Source organism: Emydura macquarii, unplaced genomic scaffold (genome assembly GCF_026122565.2).
Source record: "Emydura macquarii macquarii isolate MOO-44397 ecotype Brisbane River unplaced genomic scaffold, CSIRO-AGI_Emac_v2 contig_3603, whole genome shotgun sequence".
NCBI classification, from domain to species: domain Eukaryota; kingdom Metazoa; phylum Chordata; order Testudines; family Chelidae; genus Emydura; species Emydura macquarii.
The window spans coordinates 3,234,190-3,261,384 of record NW_027133740.1 but is presented as its reverse complement, the minus strand read 5'-3'; the positions used below and the strand labels follow the sequence as shown (position 1 = coordinate 3,261,384).

Sequence of the window (27,195 nt, the reverse complement as noted above, 5' to 3'; positions counted from 1 at the left end):
TGGCCCCCAATAATTTAGTGTTGACAGCAGATGGGGTGGGCGTGTTTGTGTGTATGTATGTGTGATTATGATTCCCACAGAAACCATAATGGGCATTTAAATTCCCATGTGTCTAATGTAGTGTGTAATGTTTCTTCCTAGGCATATCTACTGTGCAATGGTGTTTTGTTTCTGCTCTACAATATCCCCCAACTCTTTCTTCTTTTCCAGGCCTTGAAACTCCTTTTACATTTAAAGTAAATGTGCAGTAGCAGTGAGTTATTGTATGTTATACGTTTTAAATGTTGAGATGTGTCTCCTTTCTAGTTATGTTGGCCACTTGCTTTAGATTCTTTCTACAGTGGAGGGTTTTTTTCTTCCAGATGAACGGATGCATGCTGCTTTCTTTCAAACTGTTTTATATCACTGTGACTTACATGTTCTTTCATTTCTTCTCTTTTTATTCACTGTTGTGTCTTAATTGTAGAGCTTTGCATTTTCTGCAGAAGAAATCAAAACTCCGTTGGTGGTGGTTTTCTTCTTCTTCATTAGTGAGTTTATACAGCCCAGAGAACATTTACTGAAATATGTGGTACATTTCTTTGGGAACTCTTAACTATGCTATTGACAAAGAGCTGGTGCTTTCTTTAGGTTTGGACCACGTACCTTTTTTCAAACCTTCCTGTACTTGCTTATGTAAGCTCTGCAAAGATGAAGCCAGCTTCATTTAATAATTCCTTTAATTTCCTAAACTGCCTGAGCTGATTCCTTATACCAGCAATGGTATTTAGAACCTATTTGTAAACTTTACATTACAATTATTCTTTTTGGGGACCACCCTCATTAGAGGAGATGAGTAGCTTGGTGGACTAGAGCAGGGGTATTCTCACGTTTTTGTAGCCTAAACCACATCTAAATAGAGATCAGTTCCCCTCCCATTCACAACTGCACAGACTACTCCTTCCCTTTAGTAATCATAGAATCATAGAATATTAGAGTTGGAAGGGACCTCAGGAGGTCATCTAGTCCAACCCCCTGCTCAAAGCAGGACTAACCTCAACTATATCATCCCAACCAGGGCTTTGTCAAGCCTCAGCTTAAAAACCTCTAAGGATGGAGATTCCACCACCTCCCTAGGTAACCCATTCCAGTGCTTCACCACCCTCTTAGTGGAAAAACTTTTTCCTAATGTCCAACCTAGACCTCCCGCCCTGCAACTTGAGACCATTGCTCCTTGTTCTGTCATCTGCCACCACCGAGAACAGCCTAGCCCCATCCTCCCTGGAACCCCCTTTCAGGTAGTTAAAGGCCGCTATCAAATCCCCCTCACTCTTCTCTTTTGCAGACTAAACAAGCCCAGTTCCCTCAGCCTCTCCTCATAAGTCCTGTGCTCCAGCCCCCTAATCATTTTGGTTGCCCTCTGCTGCACTCTCTCTAACTTGTCCACATCCTTTTTGTAGTGGGGGGCCCAAAACTGGACACAATATTCTAAATGCGGCCTCACCAATGCCGAATAGAGGGGAATAATCACTTCCCGTGACCTGCTGGCAATGCCCCTCCTAATGCAGCCCAATATGCCATTAGCCTTCTTGACAACCAGGGCACACTGCTGACTCATATCCAGCTTTTTATCCACCGTTACCCCCAGGTCCTTTTCTGCAGAGCTGCTGCCCAGCTCGTTGGTCCCCAGTCTATAGCTGTGCATGGGATTCTTCCTTCCTAAGTGGAGGACTCTGCACTTGTCCTTGTTGAACCTCATTAGATTTCTTTTGGCCCAATCCTCCAGTTTGTTTAGGTCACTCTGTATCCTATCCCTACCCTCCAGGTATCTACCACTCCCCCCAGCTTAGTGTCGTCCGCAAACTTGCTGAGGGTGCAATCTATCCCATCCTCCAGATCATTAATAAAGATGTTGAACAAAACCGGCCCCAGGACCGACCCCTGGGGAACTCCGCTTGTGACCGGTTGCCAGCCAGACATGGAGCCATTGATCACTACTCGTTGAGCCCTATGCTCTAGCCAGTTCTCTATCCATTTTATAGTCCATTCATCCAACCCATACTTCTTTAACTTGCTGATAAGAATTCTGTGGGAGACTGTATCAAAAGAGAGCATCACAGAGGTATCCCAGAGCATCCCAGAGGTAATTACAGCAATTGCTTACAAAATATTAGGGAAGTATTTAATTTATTTAGACTCTTTTGATGTGAGTCAGCAGCTGAAAATGTGGAGAGCCAGCACCACAGAGCTAGCCAGCTTTTTACAAACCACTAGCAAATGCTCAGTGGACCACCAGAGGTGCATGGATCAGTTTAAGAACTTTGTGCTAGAGAGGATTATATATATAACTGTAGGCACCATCTCAGACCTAATGGATAGGAGATATAATCGAGTCTCAATTTGGAGGATAATACACTGGCACTAGTGTTCTTGGAGCTAATCTCCTATTCTTCAGCCTAAAGATCCATGCAACGTTTAACCACCGAACCAGTATGAAGAATGTGAAGATGGAGAAGAGAGGACTAAACTGTGGCAAAAAAACCTTGTCGTATTGCAGAATGTATCTTTTGTAAAGATCAGACAATATTGGCCAATCTTCTGCTGTGCTGAAAATCCTTGAAAGTCAAGATCTCAAACAACAAAAATCTCTTTAAACGATACTCTTGCTATATTTTGGCTGTGCAAGTGTATGGATCTAAGAGAGACTGTCCACTCATAGTATTTAAATACATGGGTTCAATTATGTCTTGGAAGCTAAAAAGAGATTTATCCACTTTTATTTTTGTTTATATACACACACCATAGCAGTTCATAGTTTGTGGCCACTTTAAGCCTAATGACATAGATAAAATCCATATACATTTGTTTTGAAACAAGTGCTTTAAACACTACAACAATCTTGTAGGTCATCAAAGGATAGACTCTTTTCCTACCTAAAAAAATGTGTTCATGTAAATGTTTTTCTAAAGAGCTAACATTTCCTTAATTTCTTTTCTCTTCAGATTAGTATGTATAGGCTTGATTCTCATTTACACTAAGGCCATTTTACACTGTTTTGGCTGTGTAAAAGCATTTTAAAATAGATGCAAATTATACTGTTTTAAGGTCACTGTACACAGCCAGAATGGTGTAAAGGGGCCTTGATGTAAATGAGAATCAGGCATACATTGCTCCAGGGAGCCCATGCGGCAAAAAACATAGACAATATAGTGTTAGCTGAGATTTGGCTCAACAATTGTGATAGTCTCAGAATTGTCTATGGAATGGTTCATCTCATCTGCTCTACTTTTTTGCAATGCAGGGCCAGAAAGAAGCAGAGGATCTCAATTCACCATTTCCTGAACCTTGTGTAGTCAGTTACACCGGTGAAAAGTGGGTGGTAAACACTATTGTTCGGATAGGGTGCCATTTTACACCCATTTTGCACAATGCTGTGGTGCAAATGGCTACACAAGATATAGAGTGTCTGTGAATCTGGCCCAAGGATGTTATGCTTCCATGGGGAATGAAGTGCCCTAGAAATAACAAAGGGGTCCAGTTTCTCTATCTCAATGTCACTGTTGACCATGGATGCCATGAAAGTGTAGGGCTTTCAGGGCCTGATCCAAAGCCTACTGAAATCACTGAGAGCCTTTCCACTGACTTCACTGGGACTTGCATTAGGCCTTCACTGCAGATATCACAGAGATTCTTAACTCTACCAAAGTTCAGGAACGTGAAGATCCATTTTTTATTTTTATTTTGTTTTGGTTCACTTTTATTTGCAACTGTGGGGCTTATTTTAGGAAAGTAAGGAGGCTGGTCTGTGCAGCAGCCTGAACATTCCTCTGAGGTCTCTGTGTTCTGGAGTCAACATATGTAGATTTCCAGCTGTTGTATTGTTTTCTTTTGAATCTGTCACAATGTTGCTAATACTGCAAGTGCATTCCTTAAACACCTGCATTTTTATACTGTACTCATTCTAGCCCCATATATGGTATTTCTAATCCTATACCTATCACTGTAATTTTGCCATCACTGGAGTATTTGAGTTCCTTCCCCCACCTACCGGGCTGGAATAACCCCCCCAGTGTGGTTGTAAAAAGGAAAGGGAACAGGTCTTGTTTAAAATGGTTTTCAGTCAAAATAAAAAATGTTCATGTGGAGATGAAACCACTACAGTGCTATAGAAATGTAATAGCATCTATAGAAATTACTGGAAAAACCTTGATTCCCCATTGTCTTGCAACTTGTGTTGTTATCTATATCTGAGCAAAATGAATATATAGAATTTATTGAACATATAGAAATGTTGACCATAGAATGAATAGAGACTATCATTTCTATGGATTTTCTTTTTAACCATCTGATGGAATTCTATAGTTAGGAATATGATTTTCTATTAAATTATTTAGGGTCATCATAGAAACTGATGGAAGGGTTGTCATTTTCTATTAAGTTGTACAGACCTTTCCATAAGGGATATGTCTTTGTATGGATATTGGCACTGGAAACAGTCATATAGCTAACTTGAAAGCTTTCTGTGGGTCTTTCAACTTGCACCATGCAACTCAAGTGACTAGTAGCACAATGCAAATAGCAAATTAGAAATAAGAAATATTCAAAGCAATAGCCATAGTAAATAGTTTGCAAAATCCCAGAGGCTGAATTATGTTTGCATAAAGTATTTGTTATTTAAAATGAATCAACAAACAAATCTGTAAAAATTTATTCCTATTCACAGATGAACAGAAAAAGGGACTAAATTAATCTAATACATTAATTGCTCCATATAGCTTTCTCAGATCTTTTTATGACCATGGTATGATAGTCAGGACATTTTAAAACATAACTATTTTGTTTCATAACATTCTATTTTTATCTCTTCCCTTTTTATTAAACTGAGTCCCATTAGAAGATATATTATAAATTATCTTAAACTCTCATTATTTCCCTTGGTACTTTAAAATTAAGTTATGTGATGGAAAAAAGTCTGTTTAACTTTAGGCAGGCAGCCAATTTATGAGTTTTAAACTATGTTGTCAAGGCAACATTTTTTTATTATTCTCAGGAGAATGTTCTTGCTGAAATCATAAGTACTCATCTAAAAACAATAATACTAAAATAAGCGTAACAGTATTTAACTTAGAGATACAAAAGTCTGGATCAGTTAATTTTAATGGCTAACATACATTTGTGTATTTTGTCTTCACAACATTTTTTCAGTAATATAGCTAATGCTATGTGGCTAATACTAGATGAAACAATCGAGTAAAGGCTAAAATTAATTTAATTAAAATTTTAATATGTGGCGACTGGTAGATAACTTAAAATATGTTATAAAACAGATGAGACTATATAGCTTTGAAATATTAAATTCATTAATAGCATCTTCTATATGTCATTAATTCTTTAAAACGGAGTATACAAATAAGTATTTAGTATATTACAAAGGTTATATTGTAGGAGCCCAATGCTACTCCCACTAAAATAGTGGCAAAATTACCACTGATTCTAAAGAGAGCAGACTAGGCCACTTCAAGACAACTTTTGCTCTATATGTTTATGTAAAATGGGCCTGATTGTACTGGGATTGTTTTCACATACTGTAACACTATTAATTTCAGTGGAGTTATTCCTGATTTACACCAACGTAAGAGAAGAGAATCAACCTCAATATAACAAGTCTTATTGGCTTTAACTTTTGCCATTTTACATAGTGCCTGTATTAATAATAAATATCTAATAATGTGTATTAATTAAATACTTCCATAGTGGTATGGTTTCCTTGGTTCAAGGGGTGCTACAAATCATTCTGTAAATCTAAAAGCCAAGAAACTCATAAGAGGTTTTGAAACATCCAGAACAGCTGGGATTGCTCAGATTTTAAATAGGAAACTATGATTATGGGGCCATATTCTAGCAGGTGAGACATTCACACACCAGAAAACCTATTGGCAGCAGTTATTTAGAGTATATTGTTGAAGCTGACAACCCTAATTCTGTTTCCTCCATAGAGGTACAGAAAAAAACATATGGCAAGTCACCTGAGAGTGACTTCAAGGAAAGGCATAACAGGACATAGCCACAGAGAAAATGGGTGTGGTGCACTTATAAATCCATGTCTATATACAAAGATTACTAGACTAGCAATGGTGTCTCTGTAGTTTCCTCCAAAAAATTATTCCTATTCTTACTGTTAATAGAATGCCATGTAAGGCATTCTATTCTATTCTACTCTATTCTACTTCTCAGGAGAAATAAGGAAATAACATACTAATGTTGCTGATAGAGCACGCATAATATGCGGTGGGTGCCCTTTTAAGAAACGGGGATGGATATGTCACTTTCGTCATACGAACTAGGATGTGGCCTTATGGGTGCTATTCAGCAAAATTTCAGAGAACTCTGTGATTTAGTTTTTGCAGGATCAACCTGTCCTTCAGAAGGCAAAACTGTCTCCCCTTCTTATGCATTGTGATAACAATGGAAAGGTTGAGCTCTTCAGAGCATATATCAGAGAAAGAATCCCTTCAAGGCTCTGTATGGGTTCAATCTCACACCCATTTGAAGTCAATGGAGGTGTTGCCTGTGAGTTCCCTAGGAACCAGGATCACACCTTATATGAACAGCTAATGGGGGATTGTAGGGGAAACCATCAATGCTTTCCTTGGTCAGTTTTTGGCCTTTTGACATCAGATAGATTATTTCTGGCTTTATGCTGAATGTCAAGGACTTCCATAGGTGTATTTGTGCAAAAAACCATGCATGTTTTTCCGCTCTCTGTTGCCCTCTGACATTAAAATTATACAGAGCTGTGTCTCTGCAGAACTTGCCATGAACTACATATGAATACCCCATGTGTTTTTTAGTTACGAACAAAATGGAGTGATTATTTTTTAACAAATAATTTGCAATTTTTTTCTTGTTGGCAAATTGTTCCCCAAAAATCTGTGACATTGCTACATTTATTCACTGGTCAAAACCATCAGTGAATTTCAACAAATAATTCTAGATCTGTAGATTGTTCACGAACACTTGATTGTGATTATTCAAAAATTGCACTGTGTTTATTAGTTACTTAAGTCATGTGGTGTTGATTCCGTTCCCTGATTGAGTGAATTAAGCTGCCAGTTCAGTAAAGCACTTATGGTAGGCCTCAAAGCCCTTAAGCATGTGCTTAACTTCTTCCCTGTTCAGCAAAACACTTCATCACATTCTTAACTTTAAGCACGTGTTGAAGTGCTTTGCTGAATCAGGGCCTAAATCTCTAATTAACCTGGAGTGAACTGTGAGTCTGACAGTTGATTGTACAATTCAAAATTTGTCTACAGTGAATATTTGAGTGTAAACATTTAATGATTATTCCTGCTAGTAAATAACGCTCAAATGTTCCTAAGAAGTGAATGTGAAAAAGTTGCAAAGGGAGTAAATAGAAATTTACTTTTGAATTCACATGAATATTCATAAACAATGTTCTCCATTATTCACTTAGCTTGTCAGTAAATATATTATATCTCTCTCTCCCTTTTTCTAGTTCCCATTAATAACAAATGAACTTTTACATTTTTTCCTTCTTCTCTGTTTGAACCTTCTTACAAAGAGACATAGAGGCAATAATACAAAATGGAGACACATTGTTCCAAATCCCATTAAAACTAAAACCCTGCTCTCTGCACTGATACTTGATATATTAAATTTGGCAACTTCTGAATGCCTTCTTATACCAATAAAGAGACTTTCATTGAAAAAATTGAGATACACTCACGGAAAATAGAGACTGAAAAGACCTATTAATCATTTAGTGTATCCCACTGCTAGTGTAACATGTTCCTTAATGTTGAGATGATAGGTCAGATTCGCAACTGGTGTAAATCAGCATAACAGCTGAGGGTCTGCGCTTATGTTTGATAGGCCAGATTCACAGCTGCGGTAAATCAGCATAGCAGCTGAGGTTCTGCACTTATATTTGATTATGGAACTTATGAAAAAGTAATATTTGCTGTATTCATGAATTTGAAAAAATATTTCAAATGTACAGTGAGTATTTATCTTAACATGTAAGCGTCACTTCTTACAAGCAGAGGCTGGATAGCAGCATAAAAATAATTGAATGTGAGCGTGTCCAGCTTGTGCTCCAATGAATGTTTATGGTATTTTCCAGAGGGAAGACAGAAGAGGAGAGACAGAGCTTTGTTAAAGCTTTACTTCAAGCACCTTCACACACTGTAATTGGCAATTTCTCACAAAATCCAGGGACTGTATATCTCATATCTGTATTGTAGACTCCAGTGATCTCATCTACTGAGTTGTCTTCCCAAATCAATCACGGTAAGTCCTGGTTTCACTGAGCTGTGTGTGTGTGTGAGACATTTTGTCAATTATAAAAACAAATGGGTCTCTTTAAGTAGGAATTGCATGTATTCTGGAAGCCACTTCACATGCAAAATTCCCACTGAGTTCAATCGGAGGTGCACAGGTGGAAGGGCTGCAAGTTCAGGCACTTAATGATGTCTTGAGATTCCCATTACAAATACAAAAAATACACAACTACATAGTATTCGTCAATGCTGATTCTGTTAGACTAGTAGGTGATGACTTTTGAAAGACTAGACCTTACTCTTTTGACCTAAATTTGACCTGACTTGGGAAGTTTGGCCCATGGTAATTAGTAATTATTTCCATTCGATACCCATCACATCCTGTGAGCTGCAACCACATCCAACTCTCTCATCATGTGAAGAATCAGGACAATTAGACCATTGGTAAAGGCTGAATGTATATTGCCATATAGCAACACATTATTCTGAATGAATGATCTGAACAAGAGGTTTGCACAGAGACATAACAGACACAAGAATCTTAAAACAGCAACACTTGCAGAAAGTTAGGATACAAATGATAAATGTGATATAATGATATACTGCACATTAACACATACATGATGCAGAGATGACTATGGAAAATACTCACTTTTTCACTCACTTTTTCTGCTTCTTTTTGGCTTGTGCACCCCATCGGTGCATAGCAGGGAAGGTAGGTACTTGTGTGTAGTGGAAAAAATTACACTGACTAATAAACATGAGCATTTACTTAAAAAAACTCTCACAAACTATTGCTAAATGAATCTGATTAACAACCAATACAAATGGTGCATTAAACATGTTATGAATCTGGGATGAAATCCTGGCCCCACTGAAGTCAATGAGAGTTTTGCTATTGACTTTAGCGGGCCCAGGATTTCACCCCATTTAAATATTTGTGATTCATAAACTGGTTAGTGTAAGATTAGAATATGATGCATTAAACAAAGCATCCTATTCCCTCATGCAGTCATGTTTTAACTAATATAGTACATCACAAGTATAATACAACATTTGACAGAGGTTTAGGATAAAATTGACAAATGGTTTCTGATGTATAAGAAAATAATAAAAAATTCTATTAATTAATTGACTTAGTGTAACACATTTTATACAGTCTAAAAGGTAAGCTTGTGCTGATATTTTACAAGTCACTTATTATTTTTAAGAAGTAAATATCTATTACCCTACAATAGAAAAAAGGTTTCTAGATTTTGTTGAAGATTATTTTAATGTAAGAATAGCCATGTGATCTATGACATCAAACCTATTGTTGAATATGAATAATCCTGCACTTGTATCTTAAATATTAAGCATCAAACCAAGTAATTGTATTAAATTCTATTACTATGCATGTTGCTGGGGAAATATTGCTAAATTTAAGCTGAAGTTGCTGTTATCTTCATGGGGGGGTTTTTGTTTCTTTTTTAAAAAATGTCCAATTAAGATGTATTGTACATTGGTGTCATTTTCATTACTTATAGGCTAGCATCAACAAAGTTTCATGTAATGGAACTGTATTTTTGCATTTACTGCCTTTACAAAGATGAAAACAATGAAGTATGTAAAATAATCTAATTTTACGTATGTGTTAAATGCTAGTGAAAACTTAAGGGATTTTATATATTTAAAAATGATACCATCATCAAGTGGTTACATATGATTTTATATATACATATTGTATGTATGAATGCATATATATACATATTATGATAGGCAAATACTGAAAGCATGAATAATATTTGACCTTTTCAAATCAATTTTAAATACTCTACTGGTAACTGACATATGTATATTGTGCCTACTACAAATAATTTATTCAGAAAATTTGCATTTTTGGTTCAAAAGCTCCAAAGCACAAGCAGTTAATTTATTTATCACAAGCTACTATATTCTGTACTACAGTATGACAATACAAAATTTGTTTAATTTTGTATAAAATATTTTCTGAAGGATCAAGCTCAGGTAGAAGCGCTAAAACTAAAATATACCAATTGAAAACCTAAACAATGAATGAATTTCTCCCCCACCCACTTTTTTTTTATATGTGGCATTTTATAATAGTTTTTTTGGGAGGAAAACTATAATTGCCTATTAAAAGTTTTGACTCAAGAACGTTAATGCTTATCTGCTAGTTAAATTACATTCTTCATTAGATTAACATATGTCAGCTGCCTATTGGAATCCTAACATTCTGCCCACCTGTGATGTCATAGTAAGGAGGGGCTTTTCCTCTGCAGACTCCTCCCTCGGTATCTCCTTCATCACCATGGCAACAGCCTTATCTGCCGCCCTAGAGCCTTTCCCCTACAACAGTGAAATCAACAATGGCTTGTGTCAGGAGGAATCTTTGTTACTGGTTACAAAAAATACATCCCAGAACAATCCAGTAATTAAATGATGGTGTTATGCTGGAAGTAAAAGTATGTTGTTGTTGAAAATAAAATACACAAATACTGTTTAAAAAAACCCACCAAAACCAAACAAGCAAACAAAAAACCCCAACTATGAAATTGTTAATTGATAACAGGTTGGGGCCCCCGTCCTGCAGCCCTTACTCATATGAATCGCTTCATTGAAGTCAATAGGACTACACATTGCCTTGTTCTTGTGAGGCCTCACATGAATACATCAGTAGGAGTGAAGGAAGTTGAGAATCTCACAGAACTGGGTCCTTATATGAGTAAGATCTGGAGAATCAGGCCCTTGATTTCTTCACCACTAATTAATTGTAGTTACCTGCACCTTTACAGCTGAAATATACATGCTTTCTACTCAAATCAGAGTATAGATGAAAGGACATCAAAAGAAGATTTAGAACCTACATAAAATGAAAGTTAAATTCTCCTTTAAATACTTGAAATTGAAGGGCAAAATTCTCCTCTTGGATCCACGTTATAGATCTTGAGCCTCTGATACTCTGCTCTCCCCATATGCACAGAACTTCTGTAAATGTCAGTGGCTGACTGCGGGTGTCGGGAGAGCAGAGTATTTCTAGCTGAGTTCTGCTGTGTGATTCTGAGCATGATTTGACTTTTCTTACACTCCATGGAAGTCCATGGGAGTTTGGGGTGTACAAAGACTGCAGGATCTGGCTCCATGACTGCAGAATTTTGCCCTAAACGTACATATATTTCATTAACTAAGAGTCTATTGAATGGATTTTTTTAACTACAGTACAGTATAATAAAAAAGATTTAAAATAGCATTGTATACTGTGTCCAGAGAAGGATACTGTTTATTGATACCGAACAATGTGATATAATTTTTATATCACAAATATCATATCGTTCACAGCTAAAAACCATGTGCATACTACTGCAATTTAAAAACAATGTTTATGAACAAAACAAAGTCAAATTAACTTATTTGTGCAACACATCACAGTCAACCTAGAGTTCTTCGCATGCTGCAAGAAATTCTCATACCATAAGTGTAATAAAATATAGGCATGCTCAATTTGTAATTCCTTTGATATCCAAAGAACTGCAAAAGGCATTGTAAAGTTTATTTCACATTAGGATATTCTTTCTTATTTGGTGAGAAATGACTTCTAAGTGCTAAGCATATCAAAGGTTCTAGGCCAAACATTTATTTATTTATGATTCATTTAATGTTACTAATTCATGGAAATATTTTCTTTTATGATATGGGGAGCTACTATTTAGCTAGCATTTAGTAACATGCTATTTGACTTTCAAAAACCTAATCCTTTTGTGCTGAATGCTATACAGAAGCAGTTTATCAGCTAAAAATTAATGCATCATAAAGCATGCAGTGCTTTTTATTTCTTGCACAATAGAAACCCACCAAAGCAAAGGTCTGGTCACTTTTTTGAAGACAGAGCCACTTTTTCTTCAAGGTTTCACCTACTGCCTGAAAAGAGTCATGATACTCACATTAGTGCCTGCTATCAAGTTCTCAAAAAATAGCTCTGTGAATGGCTGATACCACACACCATGTATATCATCACTTTCAAAGTGTGGCTATAGTCAGAATAGCAACTCAGTAAAAAAGACATCTGAGGATACTGTCTTGCTTTTCCATCAGTGACTTTAATTTCACATTTGCTATGCTTGGAAGTCAAAACAAGGTTATTCAAATGAACTGCAAACCCAGAAGAGCATATGTGAACCAAGCTGATTTATTTCTGACTGGTACGCTCATGACATACAATAAAGATTCTGGAATCAGAATTTAGCTGGCACTATATTTGATACTAGGAGAGGCAGAGCGGAATACAACAGCTATACTTCCCAGTGATTTCAGTGGAAAGAGATGCAGGTGCTCAATACCTCTGAAAATCTGGCAACATATTTAGGTACTTAAATATGGATTTCAGTGCCTAAGATTAGGTGTCCAAGTTTGAAAGTTTTGGCCATTGTATTCAGGGCATTCTTGTATATACCTGAAATTTTGTCTGTCTGTAGAATTTGGCATCAGCACCTGAAGTAGCTTGCAGGAGAATGAGAGTGAGTTTGATCATGTCCTACAGAACACAATCAATCATCTTCCTCCTTCATGTAGAAAAGGAGGGGGGAAATAGTTTTAGTTTCTGTGTCTAGGGCACAGAAATGGTTAATACACTGCAGTTTGTGAGCTGTAATTGAAATGATAATCTGTTGGTTTTTAATTACAATATTCGAAACACGAAGATTACTATAAACATAATCATGGAAGAATTGTTTTAAAGTGTGTACTTATTTATTTGGCTGCCTTCATTGTTAAGTTGTTCTCTATTGTTAAGTGTTTTTTCTTAGCAATATTGGCTTGCTGTACATATTCTCTGTTACAGTAGTTTGCTGCTGAGCATTATAGTTCTTGAGGAACTGCTAATTTTACACTTGCCAGCACCTCATAATGAACAGGTCGTCATAAGTCAGAGATGTGGGGTAAATTTATTTTCTGATATATGCAGCATTTTGATCACTCAGTGAATGAGTTTCACAAATACCGCTTTTGTCAGTAATGTGCAGCTTTAAACAATTATGATGCAGAACATGCAAACCTATATATAAAGCAAGGATACTGTCTTGAGTGAATTGGTGCGGGGAAAAGATATGATTTGCTTTCATACAATACACTAGCAGTAAAACTGAGGAGTATATCAGTGTTTTGTTACCTGATAAAATAAAGACTAAACCACTTCTTTTAGGAGGTATGTTGATAAACAATACAGTAGTTAGAGAATTTCCACAGCATTTTGAATATTGTAAAAGGGTCAGCTAAAAACTTGCTAATGATTTCTGCAGGTTCACCCTCAAGGCTGAGAGAATGGATAGTAATAGACATTTCCACAGGAGTGTGCAGATTTTGCAAACCCACTCTGTAGGGAAATACACTGGTTTAGCAGCTGGTGTTTCTGAATAGCCCCAAATTAAATTCCATACAAGTCACACTACTTACAAAGAATGTGATACTTGTTAATGAGGATTTAATTAAGCTACTGTAAGAGAATATTAATTTAAAGTTCAGGACAGCATGAGCATTTTTTTCAGTGAGTGAAAACATAATTTAATAACTTTTAGTTTATCTTGAATAAAACTTCTTTCTAACATTTAATTTTCGAGCACGTGATCATTTCCTACTACAGATCATTTGTGAGGCATGCTGAGTGCCTGGGGCAGCTGTATGATTCTTACAGATATATGGCCATCTTATAATAGACTTACTGTTTGTGAAACATTTGTGAGAAGAGAGTGAAATTCATTAATTGATTTGTTTGAAATTATTTGGAAACTACTTTGTGTATGAAGAATTTATGATCAGTTCATTGCAAATATCTGATAGTCTAACTTCAGCGAAGCCTAAACTTTGGAGTTACAGAAGTCATATGATATTTTTTCTACTCCCTAATTGGATGTTGAATGTAACACAGTCTGAACTCTAATCTAGAATGGGCTTTGAAATTCACTTATGGTGAATATTGAAGCATTTGAGCTTAAAATTCACTTTTTTCATGAACAGTCTTGCTGTTAAAGTTGGAGTGTGAGAATTTCCATATGGCTATATCCAACATTGTATTAGACCCATGCAATTCCATTTGAAGTCAGGGAGGCTCTACCAGTCTGTTTGAGAGAAGTATTTGGTCCACAGTGAACTGTGTATAGAGAGATTCTATTTTTCTAGTGTAATTGTGTGCTGTTTATTAATATATTAGGAATACTATCAACCTGCCTGTGCTCAGGCATCCTAAGATCATTTATTTTGCAACAGCTACAATCTTAAGCAGTATCACTAATGAAGAACACTGGTAGAAAAAGCTAAAGTATTGACATAGCCAATACAGGCACATGTAATACCTGCCCAGTGATTTCTTACAGCATTTTTCCTTGCCTGTTGAGGAGAAAAGAAATAACTTTCCTCCCTTACTTGTGAAGATAAATGGAAAAGGAGCAATCAGCCACTGGTACTCTTCAAAAAGTACCATTGCATTAAAATGTAACAGTTCCATAGGACAAAGTGCCAATGTTTTAGTGATCCCAAGGGAGCTAAAAAACAATGGACTGGCATTTTGGATTCACTTCTCTCAGGATGTAGTCCCCCGGCTGCATTTAAACATAATACATGTTTTTATCTTAAACAGAAAAAGCATCTTTGTGTATAGGTAATGTTAGAATCATACTTTCTCATTCCAAAATGAATGAAGTTTTAAAGGCACTAGAAGGGGCTACAGGTACTCATTCCTCACAAAGAGTGAATCCAACATGTCTGTTGTTGAATGCCTACATCCATTGTCAGATTTTGTTTTGTATTGAAAAAGTGATGTTGTGTATTTTATAGATACATTGACTTAGAGTGAGGCTTATAGTTGCTATCTGACACTTGAAGACATCCATGAATCACCACCAGGACAGAACTGGAGGCTTCAGCACCAAAAGTACTGACCTCTACTATTTGGGATAAAGTAGTAACTCCACTGCTAGGAGAAGTTGCAGACTCTTCACTTCTGTGTGGCTCAGCCACTAGAGAAGGATACTTAGCCAGCATATTACATGAGCTTCCATATGCTACTTTATCAATGTAGCTCAAATCTGACCTGAAAGGACCACTTTGTATGAATATTTAGGGTCGTTCAGTGTCCATGGACACTCAGTGCTTGACTTCTCCCATGAGACTGTGATTTGCTCATTTTGGTGGTGGGTTGTAGGTAGAGTTGGCCAGAGGACAGTACCTTTTGCAACAACTTTTGAAATGTTTCATTCAGCATTGGAATGATAACAAAACCTTTTGAATGTTTTTGAATGCGAGGAGAGTAATTAACCATTGGACCAATTTACTAACGGTTGCGGTGGATTTTCCTTCACTGATAATTTTTTAAATCAAGATTGATGTTTTTCTAAAAGAGATGCCCTAGGAATTATTTTGAGGAAGTTCTGTGGTCTGGGTTATCTAGTCTGAACTTCTGTATAATCACAATGGTCCGGTCTGGCCTTGAATCTATTAATCTATTTTCACAACAAATGAACATTGTGTCAAAATGGATGTTTTCAAATCGAAAACCCACACATTTTGATTTGGCTCTCTCTCTCTCTCTCTCTCTCTCTCTCTCACACACACACACACACACACACACACACACACACACACACACACACACACACACACACACACACACACACACACACACACACACACACACACACACACACACACACACACGAAGTGAGCAGAGAATCCTGGACCTCAGAAACCTTCTGGACAAAAACTTCATTGAAAGCAATATGTCTCCATGAAACATTTTGGCTTTGACAAAACAGCATATTTCAATGGAATTGCATTTAATAAAGAACATTCTGACTTAGAATTAGTTGTAAGCTTAGACCTGTTAAATCTTCTGGGTGTCTATCAATTTCAGGCACCCTCTTTTGGGTGCTTGAGCAACTGCCTGAATCTCCTGTTTTTAGGCAGCCTTTTAGGAACCCAGGCGCAAGGGCTCCTGAAATCAGCTCAGAAGTTCTGCACTCCTGCAGTGGCCTTCCCACTGTAGAGCTGTTTAGAAGAAAAAGTCAGTGCTGAAGGCAGCAGTCGGTGAGGGGATCTGCAAGCTGCAGCTTGGAGCAGAAGGGAGAAAAGACACCTTCCACAAGCAAGCAAGATTCTGGTATCCACTTCTCAGCACATAACGCTTAGGGAAAAAAGAGAAAGAGAGACTCAGAGCTTAGGAGGACGGGTATTGTTGCACCATTGGTGACAGGAAACTTGAGTGGGAATGAAGAGAAACTCAGAGGGCAGGGAGCAGGCAGGGGTTAGGAGCGATTCAGAGATAGTGAGGCAGAGAAAAGGAGAAGGTGAAATCCGAGGGAGGAAAGAGAAATCAGACAGAGCAGGTAAGAAGAGGGAAAATTTAGGGGTGTAATTGATAGGTTTGATGGCAAAGGGAGGGAAATTGATGGATTTGATGACTGGGAAATAAAGTCATGCATATGCATCGATTATGCATGTTAGAGCATTTACTCATTTGTATAACATCTCCAGATTTCCAGACCTACAGCCTTGACAGGTATGTAACCCAGAAGAAAGACTCAAACTGATATAATTGTAATCATCCAATTTCTTTCCTTGATGGAGTAATGGTGCTAAAAATACAATGATGCCGTTACACACAGAAAGTGTTGCACAATAATTCAATGGTAAATTTTAATACAGAAAGACTGCTAGATTTCCTCCAAGATATTTCCAATTATTTCCCAAAGCCTCCTTCAATTAGTAAGCTGGCGAAGTATAATTATAGATCTTGTTCCTAGCCATTCCTCTGCCCCATGGCTCCACAGTCAGCTGACAGACCACTTATTTCATAAAGACTTTACAGGATGTAATTAAGTCCATCACCAAAAGGGTGGATATAATTACCTATATATTCCACATGGAAAATATTCTCTTATTGCAGGTCTGTCTCAAAGTTCTAAACAGGCAGAATAAATGATGTACAAAATATTTTTTCCAGTTACATTATGAAAGTTCACCAAATAGCCATATAAGAAACTGACTCAGCATTATAACCCCCATGCTTCCATTTTAATAACCTTCAGAAATCCATTTGAGTACATTGCATTAACATTTAAAAGAAATTCAGCCTGAACTCATTTAAACCTGCTAAATAATGAATTGTGTCCTTTTGGTTGCTAAGATAAAGGCAACAACATGATTCTGATATTCTATTAGAGTGACAGTGATTCTAGATTCCCATAGTGAATGGGAAAAGAATGACCATTATCATTATAGGAACCTAGTAGCCAACAGATCAATGTTTCTATGTCTTTTTAAATAAAACATTTTTCAGGTTCATTGTCTGTGATATCCTATGAACAGAACCTGTGTCCTTTCATGCAGAGAGGTTACCCATATAATATATGATGTCCATTAGAAAAGTCAAGTCCATCCACTGAGAACAATGTCAGTCATGAAGCATCTGCAATCATTCATAAGCACAAACTGGATTACTGGATCCAAAGCTCCTGAACATTATGTAAGTTCCTCTACAGATACCAATATGAAGTTCCAAAACCCGTGGTGGCTTTGGATCTGGGGTTTTGGTTTGGGTTCCTCTGTAGGACACACTTCCACCCACCCTTAAAATACATAAAGATAGAATATCTCATGTGAAACACAGTGCTTATGGTTCCCAGGACTTTGTGCAAATGCTTTTACTACTTTCAGTCCATGTACTCCATGCCTACTAAGTTTTGCATTTGAATAAACTCCAAAACTCAAGTGGCTTTGCATGGTTTCTACCTGAAACTAAACTCATCTTGGGTCTCCTGGAAAACGTGGCTAAGATTTGCCCAAAGGTTGGTGATCATTTGCCAATTTTGCCCAAATTTCAGGTTTGAAACAAACTCAAAAAACTAGGCAAGTTTCACCTAGTTTGGGTTTTTAAGGATAGTTTTGCCCAGATCCTGCTCTCATTTAATCTACCAATGTAGTGTTGTGGTTATTTCAGTAAAGGTCAAACTCTCCTGAGCTCTGGCAGATTTTTTAATAGGAAAAGTCAGGCCCAGGAAACTTCTAGTGACATCTTTGCTATGTGTGAACAGGAAGTCCAGCCAGACTTAAGCCAGAGCTTAAAATAGATCTTTCATTAGTTATTCAACTCATGTGCTGTGCTTTGAAAGATGACTGAATGTGTTCTCAGAATAAAATGTCTATTGTTCAGGTCTGTAAAAAATTACACCATTTTCTGAAACAAGAATCCATTTTAAATGGGAACTCAGAACTGAAAGTGTTTTAATTGTTCTTTTTAAAGGCATATTTTACAGAAAATATATGTAATTGATGGAAAGCTTAACATAATTGTAGCTTTAAGTTATAGGAACTAAAGTCTTTTGTGCTAAGAGAGAGAACAGACCAAGCTACTGTACATGTTGCATTCTGACTGTTTGGCCGCTATCCAGATCCCCAGGCATTTGATGTATTAGACTTACAGTACCAATTAAATAGCCTATTCAAAATGGATTTATGTACCACAAATCATTGTATTTTGCACTATTTAAAAATAAGAGATGAGACATGCATGGCTCTATTATTTAAATTATGCAGTGCTAACATTTTCTCGCCTCAGAATGAGTGCACAACTGGACAGTGATGCCAACAGAGTTCCTATGGCTATGGAACATTTTCTGAAACAATCTTGAGTTCTTTTATAGAATCTAAACATACTTGCTCCTCTGCAGCCCTCCTTCTCTTCAGCCCTTTCTGTTCAGTTTTGTCCCTCTTTTTCTTTCTTTTTCTCTTTTTCTTCTTTCTTTCCATTTGTTCCCCAGTTACTTTCTTCTTGTATTGTTTTCTGGGCCTGCATCTATTAAAAAGTAAAGGGAAATTCCTGCTGGGAGGCAGAGCTGTGCGCCAATCCAAGATGGCTGCTCCAAAGTTAGTATCATCCTGTGCATTCTTTTTCTCATGAAGACTTGAGGTAGGATTTTCAGAAAAGCCTAAGGGATTTAGATACCTAAATCCAATTTCAGTGGCAGCATTCTCCTTTGAAATTCCCAGCCTTTGTTTGTTTGGTTTCTCTGTGGTACTTCCAAGTCCCAGGTTGGTGCCCTAGTCATCCTTCTCCTTCTCTTTCTAATATTTGCCTAAATAAATCCATATCATCCACACTGCAAGGACACACTTTTTGCTCCTTGTGTATGGAACATTGGCACTGAGGGTAGTAATAAAATAGTCTGCACAAGCTTTTCCACTGAAGTATGTGGGGTTGTGTGTGTGACTATCAAAACCACAGATAAAGTGCAGTTCTACTCTGAGAAGTCACTTTGTAAAAGTGGCATTGTGAAGTTCCACGTTTATTGTGTTTCGGTGACTGCTGTTTCAAATGGGCGGCCTTTATATGTTTCCCGACTCCCATCAAAGCAGACTCATCCTGCACTCTGATTGTCAAGCTAGGTTCTTTTCACCAGGAATAAAATCTCTGTAGGCCAAATTCTGACTTAATTGACCCCTGTGCAACCCCATTGTCTTCAACATATTTGCACAGGTGTAACTGACGGAAAAGTAGTGAACAATTCACATTAGAATAGAATCTAGCTCACCTGCAAGCCTAACAGGAAAAAGATGCGGTAAAAATTTCTCTAAAGTCATCAGATTTGAGTCTGAATATGCAAGGGAACAGATTTATTGCATACAATGGTGCCATTTTTATGTAGTTAAGTTTTGGTTGAAAGTGGTTAACTTTTAACCACCATTTTATAGAACTGCTAGGAAGTATTGAGAAAACTAGTCAATTTTGTCTCCAGCAATCTTATTTGCTGGTTTCATTTCTTGACATTTTAAGCTGGATGCTCAAAGAGCAGAGTATCTTTTGATTGCCTAGGCTTTGACTGACAGATTGTAAACAGTTTTAACAAATAGCAGTAGAACTGCTCTCTCTACATCTCTGTGTAGTTTGTTTCAAAGGAACACTGTCAGGCCAGTGAGGTTTAGCAGATGACAACTTAAAATGTATTAGATGCTTATCAGAGCACAGAATTCATGATAACCGTACAGTATTTTGCTTCTTTGAAGTCAATGACTAGAAGGATTCCGTGTGCCTGGGCTAGAAGGTTATAGGTTCTAGTCCCAACCAAGATTTGAACTCATGCCAATGCTATTGCAGTATAGTACCAAGATGATGCATTTGTTGCAACTAATATCCTTCAGATAAGACATCTGACTGAAGACTCTGGTGTAAGTTAAAGAATTCATAGCAGTTTTCAGTAAGTCTAATTTTCCTGGCTAACATTCCTTCTCTTGGTTAAATAATTAAAATGGTGCATGAGCTATTTCTGAATGCATAATAATTTGCCTGTATCTGCTGCTCTTCTAGAGAGTAACTCAGTGTTCTCTAAATTGTTTTAAGATACCTTGCATACGAAAACTGCTATACTATAATCTATGCTATTAGTTCATAAAATATCTATAGAGAGGGTAAATGAATCATATACAAAAATATGGTAGAAAAGTTACTGTACATTAAGAATGTGTTTTACTATTTTGGTATTTACAATATTACTTGGGGGGAGGGGGATTCCTAAAGGAGTTAGTTCCAATGTTTTGCATTTAGAGTGTGTAAATTTGCTTCAGTGCATATACATAGGGTGTAAATCAGGACAAATTTTGGTCCTTTCGATTGGGAACTGCACAAACAGCAGAGCCCAATCCTGCAGTTATATTAAACTCCTGGACTAAATATCTTGGAGACAATTCTGTCCTCGGATATATGCATGTATCATCACTGACTTCTTGTTGCATGCAAGTGTCTGAAGGGTGAATTTGTCCCACTAATTTCAAAGAAAGTTATCCCCATGTAAGGCCTGCCAGTTAGATTGCAAAGTTGACCTCAGAGAAAGGTGCATATATGTAGTTTTAAGCAGTATCTTATTCTGCTGTATGTAACAGAAAAAAACATCCCCTGGGGTTTGCATAGATGAATGGGACTGCGATAGTCTGCTAAAAGTCCACATCAGTGAGATACCAATAGAATCCCTGCACAATAACACACTTACACTCTACTTAATAAGTGGCTGAATCCCAGCATGTACAGATTTGAACAAGAATATTTTGTGATCACTCTTGTCCCTGCTCCATGTACCTTCTTCAGATGGGAGCTGGAATTTCAGAAGAGGGAACATTCAGCAGCAGCAGCAGAACAGATTCCCCCTCGTTGGCACAGCATTCTCGGAAGTCCCGCTTCCTGCTACTAGTTCCCTGTCACTACTCTCTCTCTGTCAGTCTCTCTGCTGGAAGGCCAGTCAGCCAGTCAGTGAACTCTAAACGCTGCATGTGGGAATTTTTCCTGCTCAGGTCTGGTATGATAAATCCCACAGGCTTTGAAGGGCTGAGTACGCAGGCTAGGAGAATCAGCATGTACAAGATTGTGTATGTGGAAAGATGTGACCTCTTCCTCCCTGATCATTCTTGTGTATGTGTGTCTAGAACAACAGAAGCCTGTCAGAGCTGGTTGCTTGCTGTTCTTCATGTCCCCTGTGATTTAGGTGAAGGAACACAAGGGGGGAAGGGCATGTTTCCTCCTAGGCATTTTCCACTTTAGTAAGTAAATTAGGTACATTTTCCAAATACATTGAGGACCAAAATTTGGCCCTCGGTAACAATCAACGGCAATTTTGCCTGGGTAAACACTCACTATTTCAGGTTTTGGTCTTAAAAGTGTATCTTGAAATTATTTAGAACCATGAAACATTTGAGTTTCCTTTATTAAAATAAATTAAACGCAGTTTGTTCCCTTTTAGCCACAAGTCAAAATTAAATTGTAGTGCATTTATACATGCAGGCCATTAATGCAGAATGATGAGTAAATACTGCTAAAATCAATTTGTATTATATGTAATCTGTGGAGATTTGGAACCTTGTATTAGTGCTAATGCTGTTCAAGATGTAATGCCGTAGCTAGATTAAGCACTGAATTGATGCTATAGTAAAGTAACTATGACAGTAAAAACAGAGACAGCATGAATGTATTTTATTTTCAGGCATGTATTTGCTATGAATGAAAATGAGCTGAGAACGATGGCATTTTTCAATTTCTTTGCTACGATCAGACAGGCATATCAAAGAGCCAGAATACAAAATAGACTGGTAAGGGGTTTATAGAGCACCCACATCATTCTGGTTGACCTGATGATTATAAGTAGCTATACTTTTCTAGCCTGCCTTATATGCCAGGTTTGTAAACTAGAAATTCACTGGTGCAGCAGGATAGCCATTTTCAACTGCAATGAATATATTTTCCAGTTTATTTTATATTAGAGAATAGCCTGAGCTGCAAAGTTTGGTACTAGTTATGGGTCAAACATCAAAGTTCAGGGAGAGGATGGGGGAGAGGGGAATGCTGTATCAGGGATTTGATTTGCATCCATCTTTATTTTGTATCAACTATAACTTCCTTATGCTGCTTTTTGCACTGTGGGGGTCATATGCTCCATGGTTTGGGTGTCCTGACAAGTGAAGTAACTTGTTATAAAACCGGCCTCTGAATTCTGTGGACTAGCTGTTGCTTGGGATGGCTGCCATAACAACCGGCCAGTCCTGAGAAGATCTGGTAATACCACAAAACTGGTGGTCTACAGTGATGTGGAGGGGAAGGCAGCGAAGAGCTTAAATATCATATAGGTTACCCTGGAAAAGATAAAGCCAGCTGCTACAGAAAATTTATGGTATGTGAATGCTGCTCTGAGCTATTCGCAAAAATATGCCCCTTGGTGTGGCAATACAGAAATGTTCCAGGGGCTGTCTATGCACAGAGGGGCCATCTTCAAATAACTGAGGGCCAATGGCTTCAATCTTAATCTTTGGCCTTTAGGGAGGAAAAGAGCTAGTATTTGAGTAGGATGGCTTGCTGTTTGGCTCTGTTTTGTTATTATTTCCTAATTATGAAGCAAGAGGACTCTGCTGGGTTTATTGTTCTTTGACCTACTTTTAAATCAGAGATGCCAGGAGTCTGGAATATGCTCTTTTGGGTGGAGCATGTTGTAAATGGAAATATGCTTTTAAAAAGAATAAAGTGATGCATGCTCCTAAGCTGTTAAAATCACAATCCTTAGCTTCCTACGATGTATGGGAGATGTATTTACCTTATTATCTACTATTATAAGTCTAAACTCTTTGCTCCTCTGACTCCAGCATGACACCAGTGTAACTTTGTTCACTTCACAGTTGAACACCTGGGTAAGTAAGAGGAGAATCAGGTCCTATTATTTCTCATTTCTTTTGTGGTGGCTGCCCAAATTAAGCAGAGCAGGCAAATCCTACCCAGTTTTGGCTGTCTGAGTCACTGACCATTTAGAATAAGGGGAAAGGAGGAAGCAAAGAAACCAACATAACTGAGAAGAAAAGGGACTTGGCACAATGAGAAATCATTACTGGTTTTTTTAGTACCGTTTTTAGTATTTTTCTTGCTCATCTTTGGCTGCTTTCCCCTGGCTGTTCCTGGAAATGGGAGTTAAAGTACAATGTGCTAGGATCAACCTGGCTCCTGCATCTAGTTTCATTGTTCTGTCTCCTGCTGCATTTTCCCCACCTGCTCTGAGGCTGCTAAAATTCCTACTGCCATAGACATATCCTGTTAAATGGTGTGTATAATGCAGAGGTGCATATTCTCATTCCAATCTCCATTTAAACAAGAGATGGAGCTTCCAGCTGGGCTACCCCTTAGTGATTTGTACCCCCATAAGAATGTAAGTAAAATATCAGGCCCAAAATATAAACAAAGCTGGCCATGCCATCTAATCTAATCATATAGTGTATACACAGCTTCGTTTGTAGCTACGACCAACAATAAGTATCTTTTAAAAAAAATTTCAGTCCTGAACCTGTAGCATCCCCCATGGTAGGAAAGGGACAGACCTCAGGTGTAATAAATATAAAAGGAATGCTTTACTGAAGCTGCTGGACAGACACAGATCCTGCAGTTCTCTCTTTGGCTCTCTTATTTACAGATTGACTAACACAGCATGTGCTATCTAGTGTCACCATATGGGTGTCTCCCTAAATCTTGTTTTCTACTAAACAGTCATGGAAGGGATTGCTGATTAGACTATGGGAGAGAGAAACTTACCATTGAATAAGAAGCACATTTCAAACTATAATACGGTGCTTCAAAAACCAGTTAAATATGGGCCCTAAAACTTCGCAGCATTGGCTAGATTATCTGTATATGCCTTGAGAGACAAGGTAGGCGAGGTAATATCTTTTATTGGACCAATTTCTCTTGGTGAGAGAGACAAGCTTTGAGCCTTGACACTAATGGAATTATATATTCCTTTTGCTAGACTTTGAATTTCAAAATCCATTAAAAGACACACAACTTCTAAAGAAATTCTGATCTCTTTCAGTTGTTGTTCACTATGGTTACACTGGAAGACAGGATAGATAATAATATATTTTCATTGGTATTCACTATCACTTATTGAAGAGAAATAGGGCCAGACGCCGATCTCAGTTATGTAAATCCAGAGTAACTGATCAGAATCTTCGCCGATTACATTTAGTGGCAATTTCAGGACAAGAATCTCAGAGAATGGTTTAATCTAGTTTAATTTATTATTTTATATTTGCCATAATGATGACTTAATCCCTCCCATTTTTTTTTTAAATTAAATTAAATAGTTCATTATATACTATGCACAAATAATGGAAAATATCCATGGTATCAAAACATAAAACAGCTTAATCACAATCGAATAGTATAATACCAGTAAATTGCATAGATGGATAGAAAGATGAATGGAAGAAAAGAACAGATTGGCAGGGTGAGTGGAGGGAATAGCTCTGAGTTTGCTTTGAAGTTCTGTTATTTTCTGAAGGCAAGCAAGCAACATTGCCTTCATAGGACCAGTTTAATGGCTTGATGAACAGCTGGTGTGCGGCAATCTTGGGTGTTAATACCTTGCACTAACATGATGCACAACTGTACGTACATACATAACTGTCTGTATGGACCTGCTTCCGCACACTAAAAGTTCCATATGCACTTTGATCATCTCCATTTTGAAATGGGAGTTTAACATTTTAAGTTGTAAACTATCAGACTCCCTGGAACCACATGTTTGAATCCTGCCAGGGTAGAATTAGCCATTCAGCTTTGCATGGTGGATAAATTTGGTTCCATGCAATTTACTATGTAATTGTCAGCAAAACCTTAAAATATAAAGTTCTTTCTGCTTTGCATGGACATTAGAGATCCTACAGCACTTTTGGGGGTTTGCTCCAGTGCCCTTGACCTAAAATCCTCCCTTATCTCTCTTGTGCAGTGTTTGCTTGTCCACAAAGTTGTGTGAGTCTTACTGTGTGCTATGTACATTCTGCAACACAACACTCCATTTCAACATCATGTGATGGCAGATGTCTACCCCAAAATTACCTTTCCCTGAAAAATAGCAGACTGCCATTCTGCAGACAACAGCTATCACAGAGAGAGTATTTAGGAATAAAGGGTAAGGAAGTATTGTCTGCATGTTAATGCAAGTTTGTTCCTGACCCAGAAGTGGCCTCTACACTCAAGTTCCTGAATTTGGAATGATCTTATCTGAAACACTGGTGCACATATATGCTGCTTTTCCAGCATATATGTAAGCCAATTTGGGAGATGATTATGCTGTTTTTCCTGCACTGGCCAGCATCTAGCCCCTCATTTATTATACATTTTGGAACCTTTCAGGAAGTAAGTGCTTAAACATGGGCTATTATAATGACTCTACTGTTTAAAAACATCATAAACCCATTTTTAAAAAAAATTACTGTCTCATAGCTACCTACCAGGATACAGGATTTATTTTTCTATTCTAATATGACATTAAAAATTTGATTACAAAAGTGCAAAAAATGAAAATTTACTTCTAGATAGTTACCTTCCAGATCTAGAGAGAGATTTAACTCTATCCCAGGTAACACAAAAAAACCAAGGTTACTTACCAGTAACTGATGTTCTTTGAGATGTGTTGCTCATGTCCATTCCACTATAGGTGTGTGCATGCCTCTGTGCACGGTTCCCGGAACTTTTTTCCTCTTAGCAGATCCCGTAGGGCCGGCTCCAGCGCTCCCTGGAGCCCCGCACACATGCCGCGGTATATTAGGCGCTGCTGGCCCTACACCTTCCTCAGTCCCTTCTTTCTGCCAACTCCAGCAGCGGGGACGGGGGATGGATTGTGGAATGGACATGAGCAAGATATCTCGAAGAACATCAGTTACTGGTAAGTAACCTTATTTTCTTCTTCGAGTGCTTGCTCATGTCCATTCCACTATAGGTAACTAACAATCAATACATTGGAGGTGGGTAGGAGTTACCGGTGAGCTGCCCTCAGCACTGCTCTGCCGAATCCCGTGTCTTCTCTCACCTGCTGAACGATGGCGTAGTGGGACGTGAAGGTATGCACCGACGACCAGGTGGCAGCTTTGCAGATGTTCTGCAGAGGCACTCTCTCCAGGAAGGCTGTAGATGAGGCTTGAGCTGTGGTTGAGTGCGCTGTGATGGTTCCCAGAAGCGGCACCCTTGCCAGCTCATAGCAGAACTTGATGCATTATGTAATCCATGAGGAGATGTGCTGGGTGGAGACAGGTGACCCTTTCATCCGGTCAGCCACTGGGACGAAGAGCTGCGTCGATTTCTGGAATGGCTTTGTATGCTCAATGTAGAAGACCAGGGTCCATCTCACGTCCAGCAAATGCCATCTCCTCTCCTCCTCCGAACCGTGCAGTTTGGGAAAAACACGGGGAGAAAAATCTCTTGATTACAATGAAATTGGGAAACCACCTTGGGCAGGAAGCCTGGATGTGGCCTCAACTGCACTTTATTCTGTATAAGGGGGCTCCGAGGTCAAGGCCCTAATCTCGGAGACCCTCCTAGCTGAGGTAATGGCCACCAGGAAGGCTACTTCCA

The 27,195-nt window shown here is 38.0% G+C and overlaps 1 protein-coding gene across 1 annotated transcript in view; it reads right to left on the bottom strand.

The window, feature by feature from the left end:
* PEX5L (peroxisomal biogenesis factor 5 like) overlaps window positions 1-27,195 on the bottom strand; it is a 144,910-nt gene that overhangs the window by 51,893 nt on the left and 65,822 nt on the right. The window contains exon 2 of the mRNA XM_067536480.1: window positions 10,524-10,628. Within this exon, the coding sequence (XP_067392581.1) occupies window positions 10,524-10,628 (105 nt within the window). The remainder of the gene's footprint in view (window positions 1-10,523; window positions 10,629-27,195) is intronic.